At 41.9% G+C, this 20,430-nt stretch overlaps 1 protein-coding gene across 3 annotated transcripts; it reads left to right on the top strand.

The window, feature by feature from the left end:
• The first annotated feature begins 157 nt into the window (after positions 1–157).
• Positions 158–19,581, top strand: LOC144121198 (ribosomal protein S6 kinase-related protein-like). 3 transcript variants are annotated; one of them, XM_077654274.1, is made up of 15 exons: positions 158–437; positions 4,490–4,753; positions 6,260–6,343; positions 7,139–7,207; positions 7,908–7,980; positions 8,820–8,927; positions 9,626–9,666; positions 10,414–10,441; positions 10,551–10,640; positions 12,056–12,144; positions 12,638–12,748; positions 13,908–14,009; positions 14,685–14,740; positions 15,078–15,123; positions 15,619–19,581. In XM_077654274.1, the coding sequence occupies exons 1-15, from the start codon at positions 360–362 to the stop codon at positions 15,649–15,651; spliced, it is 1,272 nt and encodes a 423-aa protein (XP_077510400.1). In that variant the 5' UTR covers positions 158–359; the 3' UTR covers positions 15,652–19,581. The 3 variants fall into 3 exon arrangements, with proteins under 3 accessions (XP_077510400.1, XP_077510402.1, XP_077510401.1); XM_077654275.1 differs by lacking the exon at positions 158–437 and adding an exon at positions 503–834; XM_077654276.1 differs by lacking the exon at positions 10,551–10,640.
• Positions 19,582–20,430: the final 849 nt, after the last annotated feature.

Here is a 20,430-nt window from a genome sequence, read left to right as displayed (position 1 = left end):
GTAGGCGATCGACTTCAGTTTCAACTGCCTATTGGTTTACAGTAATTTTTCTTGCAAATATATTTTAAACAATATAATTTTATTTTACAATAAATATTATACAATTGCATTGATATTGCTATTAATTTTTAGTTCAAAAATTTTACGCCGTTGTTTCGTTTTCTGATGGCGTGTTTTGTCTCGTCTACGCATCATTCGTATGGCTCCGTGCGGCTCGCATATTTGAGACCATCACTCACGGTAACCGCGGCAACGGTATGATCATCTACGTTGCCTTACATCAGAATTGTGTTGGCACTCGTGTTTTTCGCCGAAATGAACGGAGGCCTGGCCAGTGACATCCAGACCCCCCGTGTTACATGGGCAACAGCCAGCAGAAACCGACCCCTGAGTCTCAAGTGCAGCAGTGCCGGAGATGGAGCTCGACGCAGTCTCAGGTAAACAAGCGGCTCGTGTTGAGCTTGCAGGAAGTCGCGCGCATGTGTATGCGGCGCGGAGCGCTGTCTGTTACGGTGCGTGCATCGGAATGTGTTCTCGGCGATCCCTGCCGCACGGGCACACGCCTTTCGGGCGATCGTATTGTGCTACGCTTGTCTGCCCAACTGGCGCAGGGTAAAAAGTGGGGCCAAGGCGCTCGCTCTCGAGGCTCCTTGCGGCATGGGGACGGGGAAATAAAAGCGAGCCCGTTCATAATTACCCGGACCTTCAAGGTTGCCGTATAAACGGAGTTGGAAGCGTCGCGTCGGTAACAATAGACCGGCGCTGGTCTCGGCGCGAAGACTGTCGACGACGAACCGAAGTGCGTGCGGGTAGGCAATGGGCTGGCTCCGAAAGGTAACGCCACTCTCGCATTTTCTTGCACGCTGCCACAGCGGTAACCCGACCCGCTTGGGCAGTTTCAGTTGTCTGCGCCGAAATACCGTTGTGCTTGTCTGCTCATGCTCTTTTTGCGATATGTGTTGGGCGAGCATCGGTCGTTGCAAAAATGCATCATGGACAGCTAGCGTGGGGACCTTCTGTTCTTCCCTGATTGTCCCCACGGTGTTCAGAAAAACTGCTGCTCATGATGCAAACTTAACCATTTTACGCGCGTTGGTCAGTAGCGAGGAGGTTTCACTTCATTGAACTGGTTTGTTTACTTACTTTTGATTGTGTGTGCCTTGCTGCAGTGATGATGAAAAGAAAGAATCGATTTATTTTCATAATGGTAAGGAGAAGTCATTCAATAATGTTGTTTGAATCCTAGGCCAGTGTGAGAAGATGGTTGGGTACCATTCAGAATATGTGTTGACACTGTGCCGCTTGTTTCTTGGTGGTAAGTCCTCCTCCACAGTGTGCGTGCTTTTGCAGTCCAGCTACGACCTTCTCTTCTGCTGCTTTGCCAGCCTGTGTCTCCCTACTATATTTCTTCACTCCTTGCACTACTACATATCGCACGTCACCACTTCAAACCATTATGAGAGTACACTGGCTGACATGTTCTGTTGCCAACTGCTTCAATGTAGGTTCACATTCGCCACCTCTCAACCTGGGTGAAACTCAAAACTATGTGTATGATATAACTTTAGTTCCATGCAAAGTAATATTATGTGATCTAAATTACCCTGTACTGCTCTACCTCCTGTGACCTAGACCCTGCCCTTGGGCATTAAAAAGAGGGAGGAGTTAGAGCAAACAAAGTTGGACTGAGGCTTGCAAATACAGTTAACCCAAGTAGTCGCTGGTTTGACGGCACGTCTGGTCAGGAAGCGTAGCTGAGGTTTAGAGGTCACTGACCATGCAGGGTCGCAAGAAAAAATTGACATTTCCTGAGTGCAGTGGCTCCCAAAATGGAACGAAGATTTTTAACAAGTGAGCCATAGTGCTCTCAAAATTTATATATTTTTTGTGACCCTGGTCAGTGACATGTGAATTTCCGCAGTTAACCCAAGTGGTAACGAAATCATTGGGCTGGCATGAAAGACATTGTTGTACATCCTTCTTTGTTTGCAGTGCAGATGCAGTGTCGTAGTGTTTCTGTAAAAGCAGCGGGGCCCTTAAACAGTCATACTAATATGCTAAATACACTCCGCCACCAAACAGGCACAGGAACGCACAAACTCTCGGTACCAAAGTCATGACAGCATTCTTTCTTGTGGGCAACAAAAGGTGAAGCTAGTTAGTGACAGGCATTCCTGCCAAACGCCAGAATGGTGCCTTTTCCACTGTCTCGGCACTTCACCTAAGACACTGTGTTTGCTGCCACTGTATGCAACTTCTATTCTTGTTGCTAGGGTATAGGAGCAATGCGTTCATGAGCCCATGCTGAAGCCTGCAAGAAAGTTGTTTGGCTCCATTCTTGACTATTTTTTCTTTTCCCTCAACTACCTTGCTGTCTATTTCGTCTGCCCTTAATTCACCATTCTTTCCATCTACCTTAAGTTGTACCCTTCTGCCTGCTCATTCCCTCAGGTATGATTATATTCTTCCAGTTTGATGAAATAAAGATGAAATCATGCCCTTGTCTGTGAGCGTGCGGCATCAGAATATGGTGGTTTGCTGTCCCTTCTGGCGTACTCTGGTGTTACATAACAGTTTAGTATATACTCAAAGTGTACAGGTATAGTCTGTTAATGTCACCTCAGCAGCACTCACTGTAATCAAAAAAAGAGAGTGAGAAGGATCAGCATTTTTGCTGCTTTTAGTGAGCCTCTGTGAATTCTGCCAGTTCACCCTTCCAGTTTTCTGCATTTTTGCATTGAATAATTTATCCTAAGTGGCGTGCACTTTAGCCGTAACCATGGTTGGCTTCTATTAGAGCTACTTTATTGTAACAAAGGTCTACCCTATGCCAGTTCCGTTTTGCTGCACACCTTGAATCTTGGCTATTGTGTGCACTATGTGTTGGACGAAGCTTGGTTGGGTTTTTACTCCTCCGATTCCTCACTGTAGTGGCTCTCTCACCGAACTTGTATTTGGTATGGGGGCATGAATTAGTTTTGCTAGGGTGTACCACACCAACAGAAAGAGCCACCTTCTTCATTTGGAGCCTTTCCATTGAGTTAGTGCAGCTTGTGCTTTATGTTCCGCTCCTTACTAGATTTCTTCACGACAAAGCTTGACTGGGCAGTACAGCCGTGGGCAGCTTTTTGATAATGGGGTTGGGTGTGAATCACTCATTGATGTGTCCATGCTGTAGTTTAATACATGTTGCTGGGCTAGTTATAACTATCCGTGACACCTTTTGCAGCTCTGATGTGTTCTAGTATTATTTTGCCTTCATGAATACTGTTCAGTTTTTTGCTGTGTTTCTAAATGGCAGTAGTTGCTTAACTCCTCCATTTTTTGCTTGTATATGTCAGAGAGTGTAAGTAGCAAGCAGATTGGTGTGTAATGTGACAAGTAATTGATCACTTGTAAAGAATTACATGTTTTTTTTTAAATATTGTAATGCATTGATTACCTCTTGTAAGATGCAATATTCTCGGTAGTCTAGTTGCTTTTTCCAGTAATCGATTACTAGTAATCCGTCAAATTTCTTTTTTCCTAAAACATGAAACCATTTGTATAACTTCGAGAACCTCTGAACTCAGTGGTAAACACTGATGCAGCACCGAATTCCCTTGCGTTAGAGGGAGAAGGTCGAGCTGGGGAGAAGCCATACGCATGAGGACATCCGTACTTTCAAGCCAGAGTGGCCTACATTTGACTATACTTATGTACTGCGCCTTGCATTTCACCACAATGGTGCAGTGGAATGTCATTTTTAGGGACCTTGGGCTTTGTTTTTTCTGAGCGTGAACAGCTGAGTATGATGCTTTGCACAATTTCAAGGTGGTGCGCAAGGTGTTTGTATGTTAAAGCAGTGCACTTCCTCACCGTGATACTCTTCAGAGTCTTTACTGATGTGTTCACAAGGAAACGTGGAAAAAGCGCTGAAAGAAAAGTATTTCAAAGAAAATACTGCAGGTGCCATACCAACATATGTACTTCTGCAGACTATAGATCAAGGAAGCCGCAGAAGCTCATTCTCATTTGTTTATATTTGTGCTATGCTAATAAAAGGTTGATGAAAAATAACGTCATAGTAATCGATTACTTCTCTGTAATTGTTCAGTTGCTTTTCATGGAATGTAATCGAGCACTGAAATCAGTTACGTTTCGGGTGAAGTAATGGTAATTGTTATTGGTTACTTGTAGTCCGTAATGTGTACAAGACTGGTAGCAAAAGACAAACCAAGTTCTAGCAAACTTTTGGCAAATGCTCATTATTTTCTTACTGGTAGATTCAGGCAAATAAATCATAAAGTTTAGTGTCATGGGCGGATTGTTCAATATTCAAAAAACTTTTAACCTCCTTGTGGCGACATGGTCATGATTTGAGTTCCTAGCCTCCTTACATACAAAGCATTCTTTTCATCTGTGGACATAAATTTCCCCACAACTTTGATAAAGATTTAATTTCATTTGCAGTTAATGCCGTTATTGTTAATCTGCTTCCGCACAACAGCTGAGCTGGGGCAGCAGTGCAAGTGTGCATTCGGTGGCAAGTGCCCAACGGTCATGGTCACGGGCTTCTACCAGCCTGGGTCGTCGACGTCAGCAGCGGTGGCAGCCCCATCTGCCACCAACAGCGTCAGCAGTACCAGCTGGAGAACTGCCGCCTGCCTGCCCCGATCCCTTAGCGAAGACTCCATGGCCGGTGACACTGGCTGAAGCCCTGTTTCTGCCAGAGTTTCCCATCCGCAGCAAGCTGCTCGAGGCCAACTTCCAGGTTTGTTACTGCTGGCCGGTCTGCTCTAGTGGTAGCCAAGCTTGCCCATGGAGAAGAATTTGTGGGAAGCAGAAACTTTGGTGCGAATGCAAATGGACAGCTGGGCCAAGATAATGCAACAGTTTTATTCGTTTTCATGCTTGTGGAAGTGCGCATGCTGCATCTGATGGTAAAGGATTTAAGCTTGCTAAAGGGCTGCCCACTTTAAAATATTTGCATGTGTTTAGTAATAATAAATTAAGTGCATCCTGGTAAAAATTAATGTGAAATGAAAATAATGCAGCCAGCCAATGTTGCTGGAATGCAGCTGGTTATAAGACATCTTTCAGGGAGCGGCATTTCTCTTTTTTATGTACAGCATGCTTGCTCCATAGGTTTCCAGTAGTGAAGCACTTGCCTTGCCTCACTCTGGAAATGTGAGCAACAAATTTTGAAATAGGGGGTGACTAGACAGTTCATAAACACTTTGTCAAGCTCATGTGTCGTTTCATGCAGCAGTGGTTCAGGTCCGGAGCTCGTTGGTTGATGCGACTTTTTCTGTTGGGAAACACTATAGTAGGATGCAACTTAAAAAAACAGCGTTTGGTAACAATGGGGCATGGTACGCGCCGTCCTGTGTTACTCCGCTGACCAGTCACAACAGTGAACGAAATCAGCTTTTTAATATTTGACTATACCGAACAAGCCAAAGGCATCAAAATTTTAGAGCTTATAATTTTTTTGTGTGATTAGCTTCTTGTTTAGGTAACGAGAAAAGTTTTGACAGCAGACTTTTTTTTGTCGTGGAGGAATTCTGTGTGGCGGTCCTTAATGTGGGCAGAGCTTCACTGCAGTCGCAGGTTGTATCGGACTGTAGTTAGCTGTGACTGGTAAGTGTGCAGCAAAGAGAAAATGCCTTATGCGTGACTCTGGTCTACAATATTGAGTGCATAAGCATGTGGCTCATAGTAACCATTTTGCCTTTGTATTTGTTAGCACTTGAACACACCTCACCCTAATGGTAGTCACTTGTAGAAAGAACTGCTTGTGATATCTTTTAATGTAAATTCTGTTCTGTTACTTTATACATGGAGGTGAAATCTCAACCTTGAATCCATGTAGTATGTAGATTTGTGGAATTTTCTTTATGTTACTCATTGAATGCATTCAAGAGCATGAGCCCATTCTGTGTTATTGGAAGAAAAACCAGTTGGAAGGGTAATCATGTCCATGTGTTGATAGCGCTATGTTATTGGAGGGAAAACTAGTTGGAAGGGTAACCATGTCCATGTGTTGATAGCGCTATGTTATTGGAGGGAAAACCAGTTGGAAGGTTAACCATGTTCATGTGTCGATAGTGCTAAGTACCATAGAGGAAACGGAAATAAATTACTGAAATCATTTTGGGCTATGTCTGGTTAGTCAGTCTTTGACTTTGCATGTAGAAATGCTGGCCAGTTTTTACACTCATCAGCATCAACAGTTGTTTGACCTCATTTTAGTAAATCAAATCATCTTTCGTTGCAGAAAGTCAAGCAGCTTTCTGGTAGCAAGTTTGGTTCGGTCTTCTTGGTGCGAGATGCTGCCACAGGCAAGTGCTATGCCATGAAGGTTGGTGCACATTTACTTTCTTGCGAGTAGAATGACTAGAGTGTACCTGTGATGTAGCGATGTAGCATACAAGCTTGGCAGCATTCAGGATAAAAAAAAAACAATGCACTCGGCTGGGCTTGATTGTCAATCTTTGCTTGCTATAGGCTAGCAGTAACTTGAGAAATAAGGACAGCAAAATATAATGCAGTTCTGAGGCCTGTGGTTTTGAACCTGCATGTAATGAGCCTCACTACAGCCTAACTGAATGCAGTTTACTAAAATGATGGCTTTGGAGAGAGCTGTTTGCCATGAAGCAAAAAAAGATAAAGGCCATTGGTATGAGAAAGTATATTTCTATGCTGCCAATGTCGCACGTTCAAATTTATGCGCAACTCCACTTATTTGGGATCACTCTGGTTTGCATTTGAGCAAAAATAAAATGAGAGCTGCTGCCCTCATCTCGGCATGCCCCCGCGCTCACCCAAATAGGCATGCCAGGATGCACTTTGCAGTACCGCAAGTAGCCTTAATTTTTCAAGTACCTCCTTCTAGAGTGTTGTTTATCGTATGCATAACCACTCTAACTTGAGTAGCTTCTTTTGGCTAGCACCATTCTATGGGCTAAATTTTCCTTTTTCATAGTCTCCCCATGGTGTTGTCTGAAGTTACCTGAAAACACCCTTTCTATGGTGCATGTCATAGAGTATAGTGTTTGTATATTTGATATTCGGGATCCTTGAGCTGTCCTACTGTACAACCATGCTGCTCTCTTACTACATGGGTGTGCTTTTTTCTTTTCCATTTTTTATGTAGGTGCTCTCCAAAGCTCAAGTTGTCAGGGAGGAGGCCATTCAGCAGTGCAAAGATGAAGTCACTATTCAGGTGACTGTCGAGTGTCTTGTACAGCAGTGGCTTAGTGGTTCAAAGATTGCATCAGATATAAGAGATTCTTCCTTGGCGGGAGGTGCATCATGCATTTTTCACATTTTGTGAGAAATGCTGGATTAAGTTGCCTGTGCTTAAGCTTAATTGCAACCAGAAAAAATATGAAAAGGAACTACTTATGTTTAAACAATAAAAACAAAGTGGCATTATGTGGTAAGAGCAAATTTTTTCTTGTGGTGATTGGTACATCAAGACCTTTCTGTGGTATAGAGGCTTTGCCATCAGCATAATACGCCATGACCGAAAACTGTTGTATGCACCAGCTGGCCATTGGAAATGTTTTCTGTGTTATCCAATGGTTTATGCGGCAAAAAGTTATTACAAACTTGTGTTCTTGGTCCACACAAATTTTTGTTATGACATTCTAGTAGCCAAGTTATGCAGGGTTGCCTGATGGGTAAAGTTTCTTTAAAAACACCTATATATTTTTCTTAAATGCGCACAGCAAGATAATGTTTCATGGATTTTAAATACCATTAAAATAGCTTGCTAGCAGTGTATGGTAGGGAATGTTTACTTTACTCTATACTTCGTAAGAGGAGCCGTGTGTATGGATGCATTGCTATTGAAGCTCAGCCTAACTTTGTTCAAGCCAAGCTAACCAAGCCTAACTTAGCTTTTTGTTTTCTTTTTGCAGGCCATGCTAGGCCGCCACCCATTCGTAGTTCCCTGCACTCACCACTGGCAGACCCGCAAGCAGCTTTTTATAGGTGGGTCTCACAGGAAGCTGCCACTGCCTCATCAGGCACTCTTTACACTTTGTCTCTCTGCATACTCCACTCTTGCTCTTACTGGAAGTTGATCATTGTATATTTGGAATCACTTGTGCTCTAGATGCAACTGAGGAAACCAACTTAGAAAAAAATGATCAGACTACAGATAGGGTGCCATTGGCAAATGCTGCCCCAGCTGTGATTTAACCCATCTTTAATGAAAACGAAGGCGGTTTATAAAATTGCAGTTTTTTTTTTTTACTTGACATGGAAGTGCAGGCGAGGTATTAGTTTTTTGGGTGGAGCTGCACACGCATGGGAACTATGCTTCATAAATACTGCCTGTGCTTTGTCTTGTACAAGCTGCCTTAGTTGCTACCAAGGTGGCTTTCCTGATAGCAGCATGGAAAAAAGGAAACGATGTTGATTGGCTAATACCTTTCTTGAGGGCAATGCTTGGGTACAAGCTGCACCATTGCTGTCTGCTACTGATTAAAAAAAAAATTCACTAAGTATGGTATGGGATTTTGCTTAAAGTTTTCAAATTGAAATTAAACTTTGTGCTGTGTTAAAGATGAATGGGTATGCATGGCAGTTATTGTCATTTCTAAAGCTGCTTAGCATTGCATTCAGGTCAGTTTTTAATTAAAATTCTCTGCAGTTTCTCTCAATCTAAGCCACCATGAATTCGAATTAGGTAATCAAATGTCATGGCGATGCTCATGAGGCATGCTACTCACATGGGGCAATTTAGCCTTGCACATGTCACCATTGAATACAAGATAGTACAACTTTTGTAGTGCTTAGGCTTTTCCTGTGTCTTGTTCTGATTGCAGTCACTGAGTATGTTCCTTACGGTGAGCTCCGGCTGGCATGGAAAGCCCTGGGTGGATTCTCAGAGGACCTCGTGCGAGTGCTCATAGCCGAGCTGGCTCTAGTCCTGGGTGAGTTCTTGCTCGTGCTATAAAAAGCTTTGCTAAAGCCTGTTCAGTTATAAACCAACAAGTATGTCTTGGCTGCAAGCTGCAATGACTAACACAGATGTATACTTTTTCTATGGACATGGTATGTAAAAAGGGCTTAGTTTTATTTTTGTTTATTTAATGCAGATACTTTGACCAGACACTTAACATTTAGTACTTTGAGCATAATCATACAAGTGCTAGGACACTCGGTTCTTATCAAGAAGCGGAAAATTTAGGGAGTGAAGATTTCTGTACCAGAAGAGGAGTTTTCGAACTGGTTGTACTAGCCATTCCAGCATAAACTGGTGAAAGTTCTCCCAGAAAGAGCACACAAGCAGATGCTTCTTTAGTTCTTACCACCTGTTTCTTGTGTACTGTTGATGCAATTATTTTACCACAGGAACACAGATTTCACTGATTACTCGGATGTCTGAGCTTTGGTGTGGCGTTCAAAGGATTACGAGGTCCATTTATGGCAGCTTTGTCGGAGCCTTGAAACACATCCCTGTTGTGGGGAATTACAACAAAAACAGAATGGAAATAGTTAGATGTAGCACGTTGGTTTTGATGACTTACCGCCTTGAGCTTTAGTGGAAATGCCTAGAGGATCCAGAAGCAGAATCAAAGGCCTTGACACCAACTATTAAATAAGATTTTTCTTTCTTTTCTTCCTGCAGACTTCCTACACTGTGCGGGTGTCATCTACAGAGACCTCAAGGTGGGTGGATGCGTGCCACAAGTGAATAACTGTTTTGTCACCAGTTATTCATCCGTTGTAGGGATGCATGAATGTAGTATATTTTTAAATCCAAATCAAACCTTTATGCAATACTCTCGTAACAAATCAGATAATGAAATAACAGAACCGAACATGAGTAGATTACTTTGCAAGTGATGTAATTATGTGTGCTGCTTGTAAAGACTGTGCTGCTTGTAAAGTTCCATTATGTGAATAGCTTTCAAGGACATACTAGTACTTTTAACTAGTAGTAGGATTCACTTATTTCAATAATAAAAGAGCAATAAGTGAACGTAGTGGCATCACAACAGAAACCAAGGGCTCGGAGTGGCCACCAAAATGAGTCTGTGCTACTAAGGTAGTGGCATCACTTTAATGTGTCTTTGGGGGCGACATTATAAGAATGGCATCACACATAATGCACAAAATGTGCAAAACTGTTCAAGTGTTTATTAAAAACTGTGTGTAGCATTACATTACTTCAAACACCTTCAGCATGTTGTTCACTGGTGTCAAGTCGCAGTAAATGTTATTCAGAGTTAAATGTAATTAGTGGCTTAGTTTTTAAAAGTTGCAACAATGTCTTTTCAAGCTTCTCTGTATGCAGGTTTGAGATTTGCTTTTCTTCTTTGGATTAGGCCTACATCTCGCACCTTGTTTTTTTTTTTTTTTTTCTCATTCTCTCGGATGTAGTGCCGTTGATCAGAGCATGCTGTTTCTTTGCAGATGGAGAATGTCTTGCTAGATGAAGATGGTGAGTCTTTTTTCTTCTTTCTCTCCCTTGATTTGTGAGTCCACCTTGTGTGTATTACTCTATTGCATGCTTTTGTGCGTACGTTATGTTTTCATCATTCCTCCTCCAGGCCATGTGCAGCTTATTGACTTTGGCCTTGCTCGCTGGCTCAGCTACTGCAGCCGAGCACAGACTGTATGCGGCACCATGCAGTTTATGGGTGAGCAGTAAGGCATTTTGCAACCTGTTTAGAAGGTGCCTAGTTAACACCTTGCTAGGCATTGTAGATTAGTGCAGCATTAATTAAAATTAATTTAATCTGGACTTCTGGTTCATTTAAACTCATGCTTAAGTCCCATCAGTGTCAGATGTATTCAAAGGCACCCCTTGATTTAAACACTGCACAACACAAACAAATTTTATAACGAGAGCTGTTAAGGCGCAATTTGCACGCCTAATACGAAAAACAAACAAGTTGCAAAGGTGAGTGGTACCCTCTCTGTGAAATTGTGTGACCAAATGTTTTCACCGCTCACGCCTTTGCATGCAGAGTGTGCCACAAATGGCACACATTTATCACCGCAAGCACCTGTCGCTAAACGTCACATTACAAAAGCGTGGTAACCACTGGTCAGTTTTTCTTTTTGTTGTTCTTTTTGAGTTTGAATTATTGATAGTCAACTTTATATGCTTTCATTTTTTACAACTTACACGTATGCCATTCATACTTCAGGTCCCTATATGCATGTAATGAGTTTTCTAAAAACATCCTGCTGCCCAGTGCACTCCATGTCTTGTTTTTATGGTTGCTAATTAGATAAAAAAAAGTAATCTAGCTCTTGATGCATGACACCTTCTGCATCAAGAGTTTTGCTGCACGAAACAAGAGGTGAGCTTTGACATGTAAATGTAATGTGTAGTTTATATCCATTCATGCTACAATAGTTTGTGGACCGAGGATAGTGAAATTCAGTTTGCCTGGCAACCTGAGTCTGAAGTTTAACGATGCTGTACTTTGTTGGCATGTGCAAGCAAATACTGCGTATTTCAGCTCTAGGCTGCACATATAGGCTGGTGTGAAACTTTATCTTTCTCAGGATGTCTTGGGGTAAATTTTATTGGGTATAAGGAGTATTCAGGTGACGTCACAGGCAGCATTTTGTTGTCCAACATATTAGTGGTAGCGTGGCTTTTTGGGCTTGTTGGTACATAGTTCCAATACACTGTGTAGCGCAGCAAAAGTTGGAAGTTAGCGCTCGTGGTGTTCGTCTCTCGTCTCTTGTGTCCTCGTCTTTTGCTGCGCTACACAGTGTATATTAGTGGTGCAGGCCAGAGCAGATGCCAATAAGCCCATCAGACACCTGTGCGTCGTTTCACCATTGAACAACAAAATGGCGCCCACTGTGACGTTGGTGAATACTCTTATACTAGTGACGTTGTAAAGGCTTTTACTATGAGACACACGTGACACGTGTTACTACTATATTAGGGGCCAGTTGTGTGGTGAAATTTCTGAACCATTTTTCATGCCGTCAGTGCTGTGTGCTGCCTCGCTTGTGGCCTGTTGCATTGCTGGTTTTTGGACTCTGTGTTATAGTGTGCTCTGCATATTGAGTGTCTTTTCTTCTCGATCAGCACCTGAAGTCCTGGCCGCGCAGCCGTATTCTCATGCTGCGGATTGGTGGTCCCTGGGTATCATGATGTATGCGCTGCTGGTGGGAAAGGTTGGCACATTTCCCGTTTAACCACTTAGAAGCTCAGTAGTCTTTGTCATTTAGATTACTGCGCTCATCTTTTGCTGCCATGTTTACAGTATTGCGTAAAGTAAGCACCCGAGAACCAAGTGCCCAATGGGTTCATTTGGATTTCTAGCAGCTTGCTTTGAATCCACGTACTATAAAACGTGATGAATCAACAAGGTGCACAAGACCAAAAATCAGAGGCTGTTCCTAACCAGCCTCTGTATTACCTTAGCTTTTTATTGGCTTGAGTAGAGCGCTTCGCAAACATAGCTTGAGGTTGTATTACAGTGCAGAGAGTATGCACGTTGCTTAGCTTGTTATTGAAGGTGCTGTATTGCTTCTCAGTGTCAAATAATAAAGCCCATTGAGGTAAAGAACTAAGCGAAACTTGTTCTAGAAGGCGTACTGTTTATTTGGTGTTTCAGCATCTGGAGAATCAATTTTCCCTTTTCATTTACTCATTTCTCTCGCGCAGTATCCAGTTGAAGGCACTGGCGACCATGTGCAGATGAAGCGCCTGGTAGCTGAAGCCAGTTATGACCTTCCCGAAAACTTCTCTGACCCCGCTCGCAAAGTTGTTCGTAAAGTAAGTTTTATAAAAGACACATTTTAGGCATTCTTGCATTGCTTATTTGTAATGCTTGTTTGGTTTTGACAATTCTGCAAGTCTCTGAATGAAGCAATGAAATCTCACTTCTAGCTATTCAGTGTCTCTCTTTTATCACTTGGGTAAAATGGGATTAAAATTGTAGCCTTCCAGCAATGCCTGTAGTGTGTGTGAGCATGACTGCAACACTGCAAAGTGGTATGGAACACTTAGTACACATCGACAGCCTTTTTGGCGGTCAGACTTGGCCCTTTGGGATCATAATGATGTGTTTCTTTGTCGACACTAACTCGTCGGAATTAACTCCTCATGAAACAGCTGCATTTTGATGAGAAAAAAAGTGAAGTGCAACTGGAAAATGCGGATTAAGGATTGCAGTTCATCAGCACTAAGTTCACTTTTCTCCCTTTCGTTGTTTCCTGTACTGAGACTGAAAGAGGCTGGCAGTAATACCTAAACATTGCACAACAAGTGACCTGTAGTTCAAGCTCAGCTGTTTTTTTTTTTTCTTATCTCTTTTCAAATACTACCAGGAAAATGCATGGAAATTGGTGCTTTTTTTGTGCTATTAGCACAGTACAGATCTCAAAGATACCTTTCTAAGAACTCCGTGTATTCACTAAACGCTCCTTTATTCATGTTCAAACGTCGAGCCATCTCGGCGGAGTGGAAGCTGCCCCGCCTCGAACGTCAAAGGCCCTGGTTCGATTCCTGACTTAGACCCCGGTTTTTTTATTCATTAAGCGTTTGGGATTTTTACGCAGCCCCCGAATATTTCTGACGCGCGGTGCTTACTACTACTATAACGGCGACGGCGTTTCGTCCGAATGGGCTGTATAAGCTGTCGAGTAATATTTTGTCAGTTTCCATGAGCTGAAGAGTAACTTGCTCCAATTTTGTAACTGTGTGCACTCTGTGGTGACTTAGATCACCGCACTTTTGTCCATTTCTCCTGTTTTATTTTGTGTAGTGTTTATCCAAGCCTTTACATTAACAGTGCACTTGCAAAGTGAAAGTCAAGAGGCTAAGAAATGCCTCAAACATATCCCCTGGTTTCAGTATTCTGTGGCTTGTGGTTGCAGTGTCGAATTGACCCGAAAGATGATTACTGTTTCTGCATTTCTTCTGCTGTCATTAGCTTCTGTGCAAGATGCCCCACAAGCGTCTACAGTCACTTCATCAGCTCAAGTGGGAGCCATTTTTCAGGGAGCTCAATTTCGACCACGTCCTCCACAAGAAAGTGAGCTGTCCATGGTTTTCACAACTTGCGATATTATCTTTATCAATCGCATATCGCTCTTTTCCTTTTTTAGCTAATGAGGCTGGGGAGGGTGCAGAAAAAGGCGTTTACACTTTAGCGGGTGCGAATACTTTCAAAACTTTACTTTTCTGCCACAGCGTGTGGGAAGGGTGTCGCAAACATGAAAAATGATGGTAACGTGCAGAGGCGGGTTTGAAAGGTTGGGCAGTTTAATGAAATTTATTTCATGAATCTGACAGTGTTAAAAAATATTGTACATGGCGCTGATGGTAGTGTCCCAGAGGCCAAAGGGAACTGAAAGACTTTCACTGTCAGCTAGTTAACATTGCAGAACACTGCCAGCTGTAATGGTTTACGTAACAGTCAATTTTTTTTCAGAATCCCATTGCTTTCCAGGAACCAAAGAGCTGCGCCATTTGTGCCTTTTCTGTGCAGTACTCTTGCTATTGCTGCTTTGTTCAGAGACCAGTTTGAGTTCTGACCGAAAAGGATGCGCAGTCATTTTCTGGAAAGTTTAGTACGTCAGCTCTTAGTGCATGAGCTTTAGGCTGCAGTTTTACGAGTTATTGAAACTTCTTATAGATGGGCTGTTTTATGTTTAACTCTGCATCTTCTTTTCTCCCTTGCTGAAATTGTCTCCATCTTTTGCTTCAGATCTCTCCCAAAAAGCTGCTGCAGCTGCAACTTGAAAACTCGAACAAAGATATCTCGTAAGTGAAAATTTGTTGTAGTTTTTCATTTGGAGCGGACTGAAAGATGTTTTGGTAATTCATGTGCGTATGTTTGTAGCAATGTTCACAACAAGCTGACTAGATGTGTGAAGCTATAAATTAAGATCATTGTGCAAGTAGTATGGAGTTGTTTAGATGACTGTGCTTGTGTCTCATTTTGTGTGGCTTTTGATATCTGAGGCTTGTGATGCTCTTGTGCTCCTCTGCCTTGCATTTACTGCAGAACATCTATTTTGGAAACTGTGTTCTGTGTGTACTGCAGCTTCTTGCTTTTATGTTTCCTTTTGCTTCCTAATTTTTTTCCTTTTGCCCTCAGAGACGGCAGCGTGCCAGCGGAATCTCAGGATAGCGCCAAAGTTGCCGTGAGTGTCTCATGTGCTACCTAAAGCGGGAAATAGCTTCAGTTGCTTGTAGCCATTTCAGAGTACATTTTATACCCAGTGCTCAGGAAAAACAGGGATGCAGGAATGAGAAGTGAACTGGTCAAATGGAGTCAGTTAAATTCGCATGTGTCAGTCTTGTATTTTGAAACACATTGTGGCATAATTTATGGCTTAATGTCATGCAGCCGTGACAACAGCTTCACTCAAAATGACCTTTCATTTATTGTTTGGAGCGTTCTAGCTTATTTCTGTCGGCTTATTGTGATGAAGTCAGGGAGAATCTTCTGCATTTTCAGGGCCTTTGTATTATACTTTTCTGGTTTAGCTACTTCTCCTTTGTCTCTTACTGATTTTTTTCATAGCTTAGTGCCATTTACAGCATTTGAGCTGTCCAAATAACCATTAACTGCCTGCTATATAGCTATTACAAGAAACAGGATAATGAACTATGCATGTTTTGCTTCCCAACTCCAGTTCGCAGGTTTTTCATGCCTCGTCAAGTCTTGAAGGTCGTCCCAGCAGCATGCCAAGTGACGAATCTTTCAACTGATTCATCTGAGATTAAGAACAGTGTGCCTTTGTCACCACTGCAAAGCAGAATGTTTCTCTTTTCAGTGGGAAACAAAAGCCATTGCATTTTTTGCAAGATGGCAAGTTACTTTTACATGTGCCTTCTGGCTCGGAGCATGAAATTATTGCTGAAAGCTTTACTCATACTGCCATACAGTTCATTAGGCACGAAGCTGAAAAGTGCATAGTGCATTTTTTTTTTCCCTGGTGACACTATGCTGACTGATCATGTGGCAGGTGAGGAACGAAGTCAGTAGGCTCAGTGCCTTTCGTATAAACAGCATTCTGCCAATGCACAGCATTGAGCTTCTCTACAATTCCATCACAGGAGTCTCTGCCAAAAGTGGCAGTGCTTTATTCAATTGTAGTGCATTGCTATGATCTGCCGTCGACACTCCAGCCTGGAATCATATTTACTGCTTTGTGCTCATATTTAGCTGCACATTCTCCCTTTGCGAAGTGCTGTTAGCCAGTGTTGTCAAATAGTCAAATTTTTATTGTTTTTAATGTTCAGAATTCATGGATTAGGGTACTAGAAAGGTGCTTGTCACTTAATTGCACTGTGTTTAACAGGTAGTTGCGGACCACTTTGGCACGCTGAACTTTCAGGTGAGGTGTGTTTGGGTGAAGGAGAGATTAGGTATTGAACAGATAGCCGTGTCTATAAACATTCATTGCAGAGAAGCAGTAGCTTTTTGATACTTGTTCCAGTGATAGTACTAATAGATATGATCACACCAATACAAGTGGGCACTTCACTCAAACAGCGGTTACCAGTGGTAATAAGTTGTAGGCAGATTCTGGTTCTGTTTTTAACTTGTTTCTGAAGGCTGTAAGCATCTGGGTAGCTATTTGATGCTTCTTGACAGGCTAGATGACAGTTGGTGCCATCTCGATTGTTCCTGGCTCTGCCACCGGTGTTTTGTTTTCTGTTAGATCATAATATCGAACTTACCACAAGCATATTTATACAGCTGTGCACAGCTCATTTTTTTGTAAATCTGACGCGCCTTTTTGTTTGTGCAATCATCTACCAGCAGTGTCACACAATTCCTATTATGTCAATGAGCTCAACGCATGTGGCATTGTCATGGTACACTGTGTTTTGAGGCTGAAAAGCCTTAAAACTCTTGTTGATGAGAAAACAATGTCAGAGGTTTCACCACACTCTGTGCTATTTGTTTTTTTCAGTATAAAATAGTAAGATATTTCATATTCCTGCCGGTGCTTGGTGTGTGTAATATCGTCAGAAGTGTTTTGAGTCTCTCATCATAGGTTGTGAAACTCGGAGGTCTGTAGCCCTCTGTTGAGAAAAAAAAAAGAAACAGAGCAGACCATGGGGCCTTAGTAGAAATTAAATTTTTCTTTTAGCTGTGAGCTTGCAAAATGCAATCTTGACTCATATGTCTGGTTGCACATTTTTTAGCAGTGGTGTGCACAGGCTTAAAAGCTGCTAGAAAGAAAGTAGGTTTTTTTTTTTTTTTTTACAGCACTTGTATTTCACGAGCTTTCGTGCTGGCTTTTGTCTATCGGCAGAAAAGCACCACAAAACATGCTACTAACTGAAAGGCACTGTTCACTGGTCATTACCCTTGAATACACAATATTTTTTTCATTGCGTGCTTAGTCGTAGCTGCTTCTGTCACCAAAGAAAAAGAAGAATTGGAGATTTCTTGTTTTCTACAAACTCCAAAGCATGGCACTAGTGTGTCTAGTAAAGTAAGAGAAATTCATTTAGCAGCTGTGTAAAAAAGTGTCGTACCTAAAAGGTTATGCGACGCTGTTTTCTATGGGTCTGGCTGCTTCTGGGGAACATCTCGTCATTACGAACAAAAAACTTGTCCTTACAGCAAGCAGTATTAATATGTGCCGCAGCTGGGAGATGCTGGCTCCCAGAAATGTAGAGTGAAATTTGGTGTCGCTTGAAGTCACACACTCATTGCAGAATGCCACCTTGCCTGCGTCATGCTCATTTTGTGTGCTTTTGCACATCGTTTTACTTGCAGACAGTCTTTGCAAGCTGTGCGCGGTTCATTGCAACCACTGGCACCAATCAGGTGCTTGTTACAGGGTTATATAATAGACGTCATAGAACTTTCTTTTAACGTGTTGACACATTAACTCATGTGGCTCATATGCACATGCACTAATCACTAGGTACAGTACATTACTGTTAAGTGGAAGGTTTCCTGTAAGGTAACCATGAGCTTTTTTTTTTTTTACCGCTTACGTTTACTGAAGTAAATGTGAAAAGCTAGTGTTACTAGGTTTTTTTTTCTTAGGCATTATGAATCTGGCTACTAAATGTATTTTGTAAGTACTTGGCTGTAGTTGCCCAATTTATTACTTCAGCATTGCTCATTTTATTCTTTCTTCACACTGTAAAGAGGAAAAGTATGAAGAACACTGTGTACACTGTAGCTCATTTGCATAGTTAATATGTTGGTGCCTTTTAGTGCACATGACTCTTTTACTGTTGTTTCAATTTCTGATGGATGAGTTGTCTTAATCTTAGTGTTAGGCCCTGTCTGGGGATGTTTTCAGCATATTAATGTTGCTTGAAGAATACCATATTTTCTAACTGGCTTCAACCCGTTTTCTTACCTGTGTTTGGTGAAAGCCCGATTGTGGAGTGTTGAGAGGCAAAGCTAGCGCCATGGGTGATGAGAACACTGCATAAAATATTTGTTTTTTGCTTGTCCACAAAGTAAAGCCTTCCTGATAGAGCTTGTGGTTCTGAAATTAGTTTTTTATTAATGCATGCCATTGCAAGTTCATTTTTTCTTGCATTGTGCCTTTTTACTAAACAAGAAGTCAGTAAGGTAGTTGCTTGATGTGCATTAATAAACAAAGGGGTAATTTTGTATGTTCTTTCTGATGGTTGCACATCCTGAAGGGACACTCAGATATTGTCCATAGTTTTAATAGAATCTCACTATTTTTTTCAGACCTTTGCCTATTGCTCAAGTATATGATGTCTGTACACATCAGGAGGTTGCATATTTAATCTGTTGCAGGAAGCATTAGTAATAAAAAATGTAGTCTTCTGCTGTTAGTCCTCATAAGCTGTTTGCAAAGGTCCCCTTGGTTTGCTCAGTGCCTTTCTTGTGTTGTGTTTGAGTGACATATATACCATCGCCCACATACTAGATGTCATCATAAGTTTAGAAATAATTATGGACTCACCTAAGACCAGACATCTACGATTACCAGAATATATGACATTTTTTGCAGATTACAGTCTTGAGTGTGACCTGCTGTGGTGGCTCAGTGGTTAGGGCTCTCGGCTGCTGAGCCTTTGCTCCCAGGTTCGAACCCAGCCGCAGCGGTCATGTTTTGATGGAGGCAAAACGCAAAGGCGTCCATGTGCTGTGAGATGTCAGTGCACGTTAAATAACCCCAGGTGGTCAAAATTTCCGGAGCCCTCCCTCAAGCCGTAGTCAGCATATGCCCATAAGCTATAAGCCACTCTGACCTTCCTCCCTTCCCTTACTGCGCAGTTTGGGTGTCTGGTTTGGGTTTCCATCCAGATGAGAGACAATTACTTCCCCATTTCGTTTCCTCAAAAATTTTTTATTTTTTCTTTACTGTGCTAAGTGGAGTGAGATTCAGTTACGCAGTTCCGTGTTGATTTCTGACATCACTCCTGCAAGGAATCGGCATAAAATGTATATACACTGCTTCCAGTTTTTTGCTGGGGCATTTCGAACCACTGTTAATTTTTTTTTGTGTGCATACATGCATGGATGTAATATTGATGGACTCATATTTTTGTGGTGTGCAATGTTTTCATGCACATATGCTTTATACATATGTTCACAGTGCTGTTGCCTTTTGCAGTGTTGAATAAAATTCACTTCACCGTGAGCTCTTCGTTTATTTATTCATATATGTACAATGCCCTTACAGGCATTATGTTAAGAGGGGGTAGGGGAATCTTTCAGACCTTGTTGGATGTACTATTGTGCCCTATATGACTTGCAACACATCGGAAGTAGACCAACTGAGGTTTCTGCTTTATAGCAAGTCAAGGTGCCTTTATAGGGAAGACCCAACTTGCACAAACATTCAATGCACAAGTGCTGCCAAAATATTGCAGAACACTCGTTATTTAAAATTTCCTTAAATTGTTCCGAAGATAAAATATGATGGTTTATTGGGTTCATTGCGAACACACCAGCGACATGTGCTAACGTTTGTATGAAGTGCTTGCTAATTTTTTCTAGGTAATGTACGATGAGTTTGATCATTGAAATGTGCTCTGTAATATTGTGGTTGGGACTGTACATCGTTATTTGATAGCTAGCTGCAGCAATTTCTAGCACTGTTGGGGTCGCATGGCATCGAAAACAGCTCCTATCACAACTTGTTTGTTGCAGTTCGTATTAAGCATGATAATACAGTTGGGCTGGAATGAAACAAACAGGCATATCTCGTACTTTTTCACTTTTCAGCGAGGTATTCCTTCACAGCCGGTTTATGAATATATACTTCGGTAGACTTTTTGCCCTTAAGCATAAATCAGGCTATTTATGCACTGCAGCTGAAAGTACGCAGGTAAGAAATTTTGTTTTATTGACAGGGACTCTTCGCATTTCATTCTGGCCCGACTGTAAATGCATGCAGAACTAAGAAGGAAGAAGAAAAGATATTTGTACGATTGAAAACGCCCAAGTCCCACTTATAGCAGGGATTTGTGCGCATCTGAATTTTTGT

Source organism: Amblyomma americanum, chromosome 2 (genome assembly GCF_052857255.1).
Source record: "Amblyomma americanum isolate KBUSLIRL-KWMA chromosome 2, ASM5285725v1, whole genome shotgun sequence".
Lineage (NCBI taxonomy): Eukaryota > Metazoa > Arthropoda > Arachnida > Ixodida > Ixodidae > Amblyomma > Amblyomma americanum.
The sequence above is the reverse complement of the archived record's forward strand: the minus strand, read 5'-3'. Positions and strand labels throughout refer to the sequence as shown.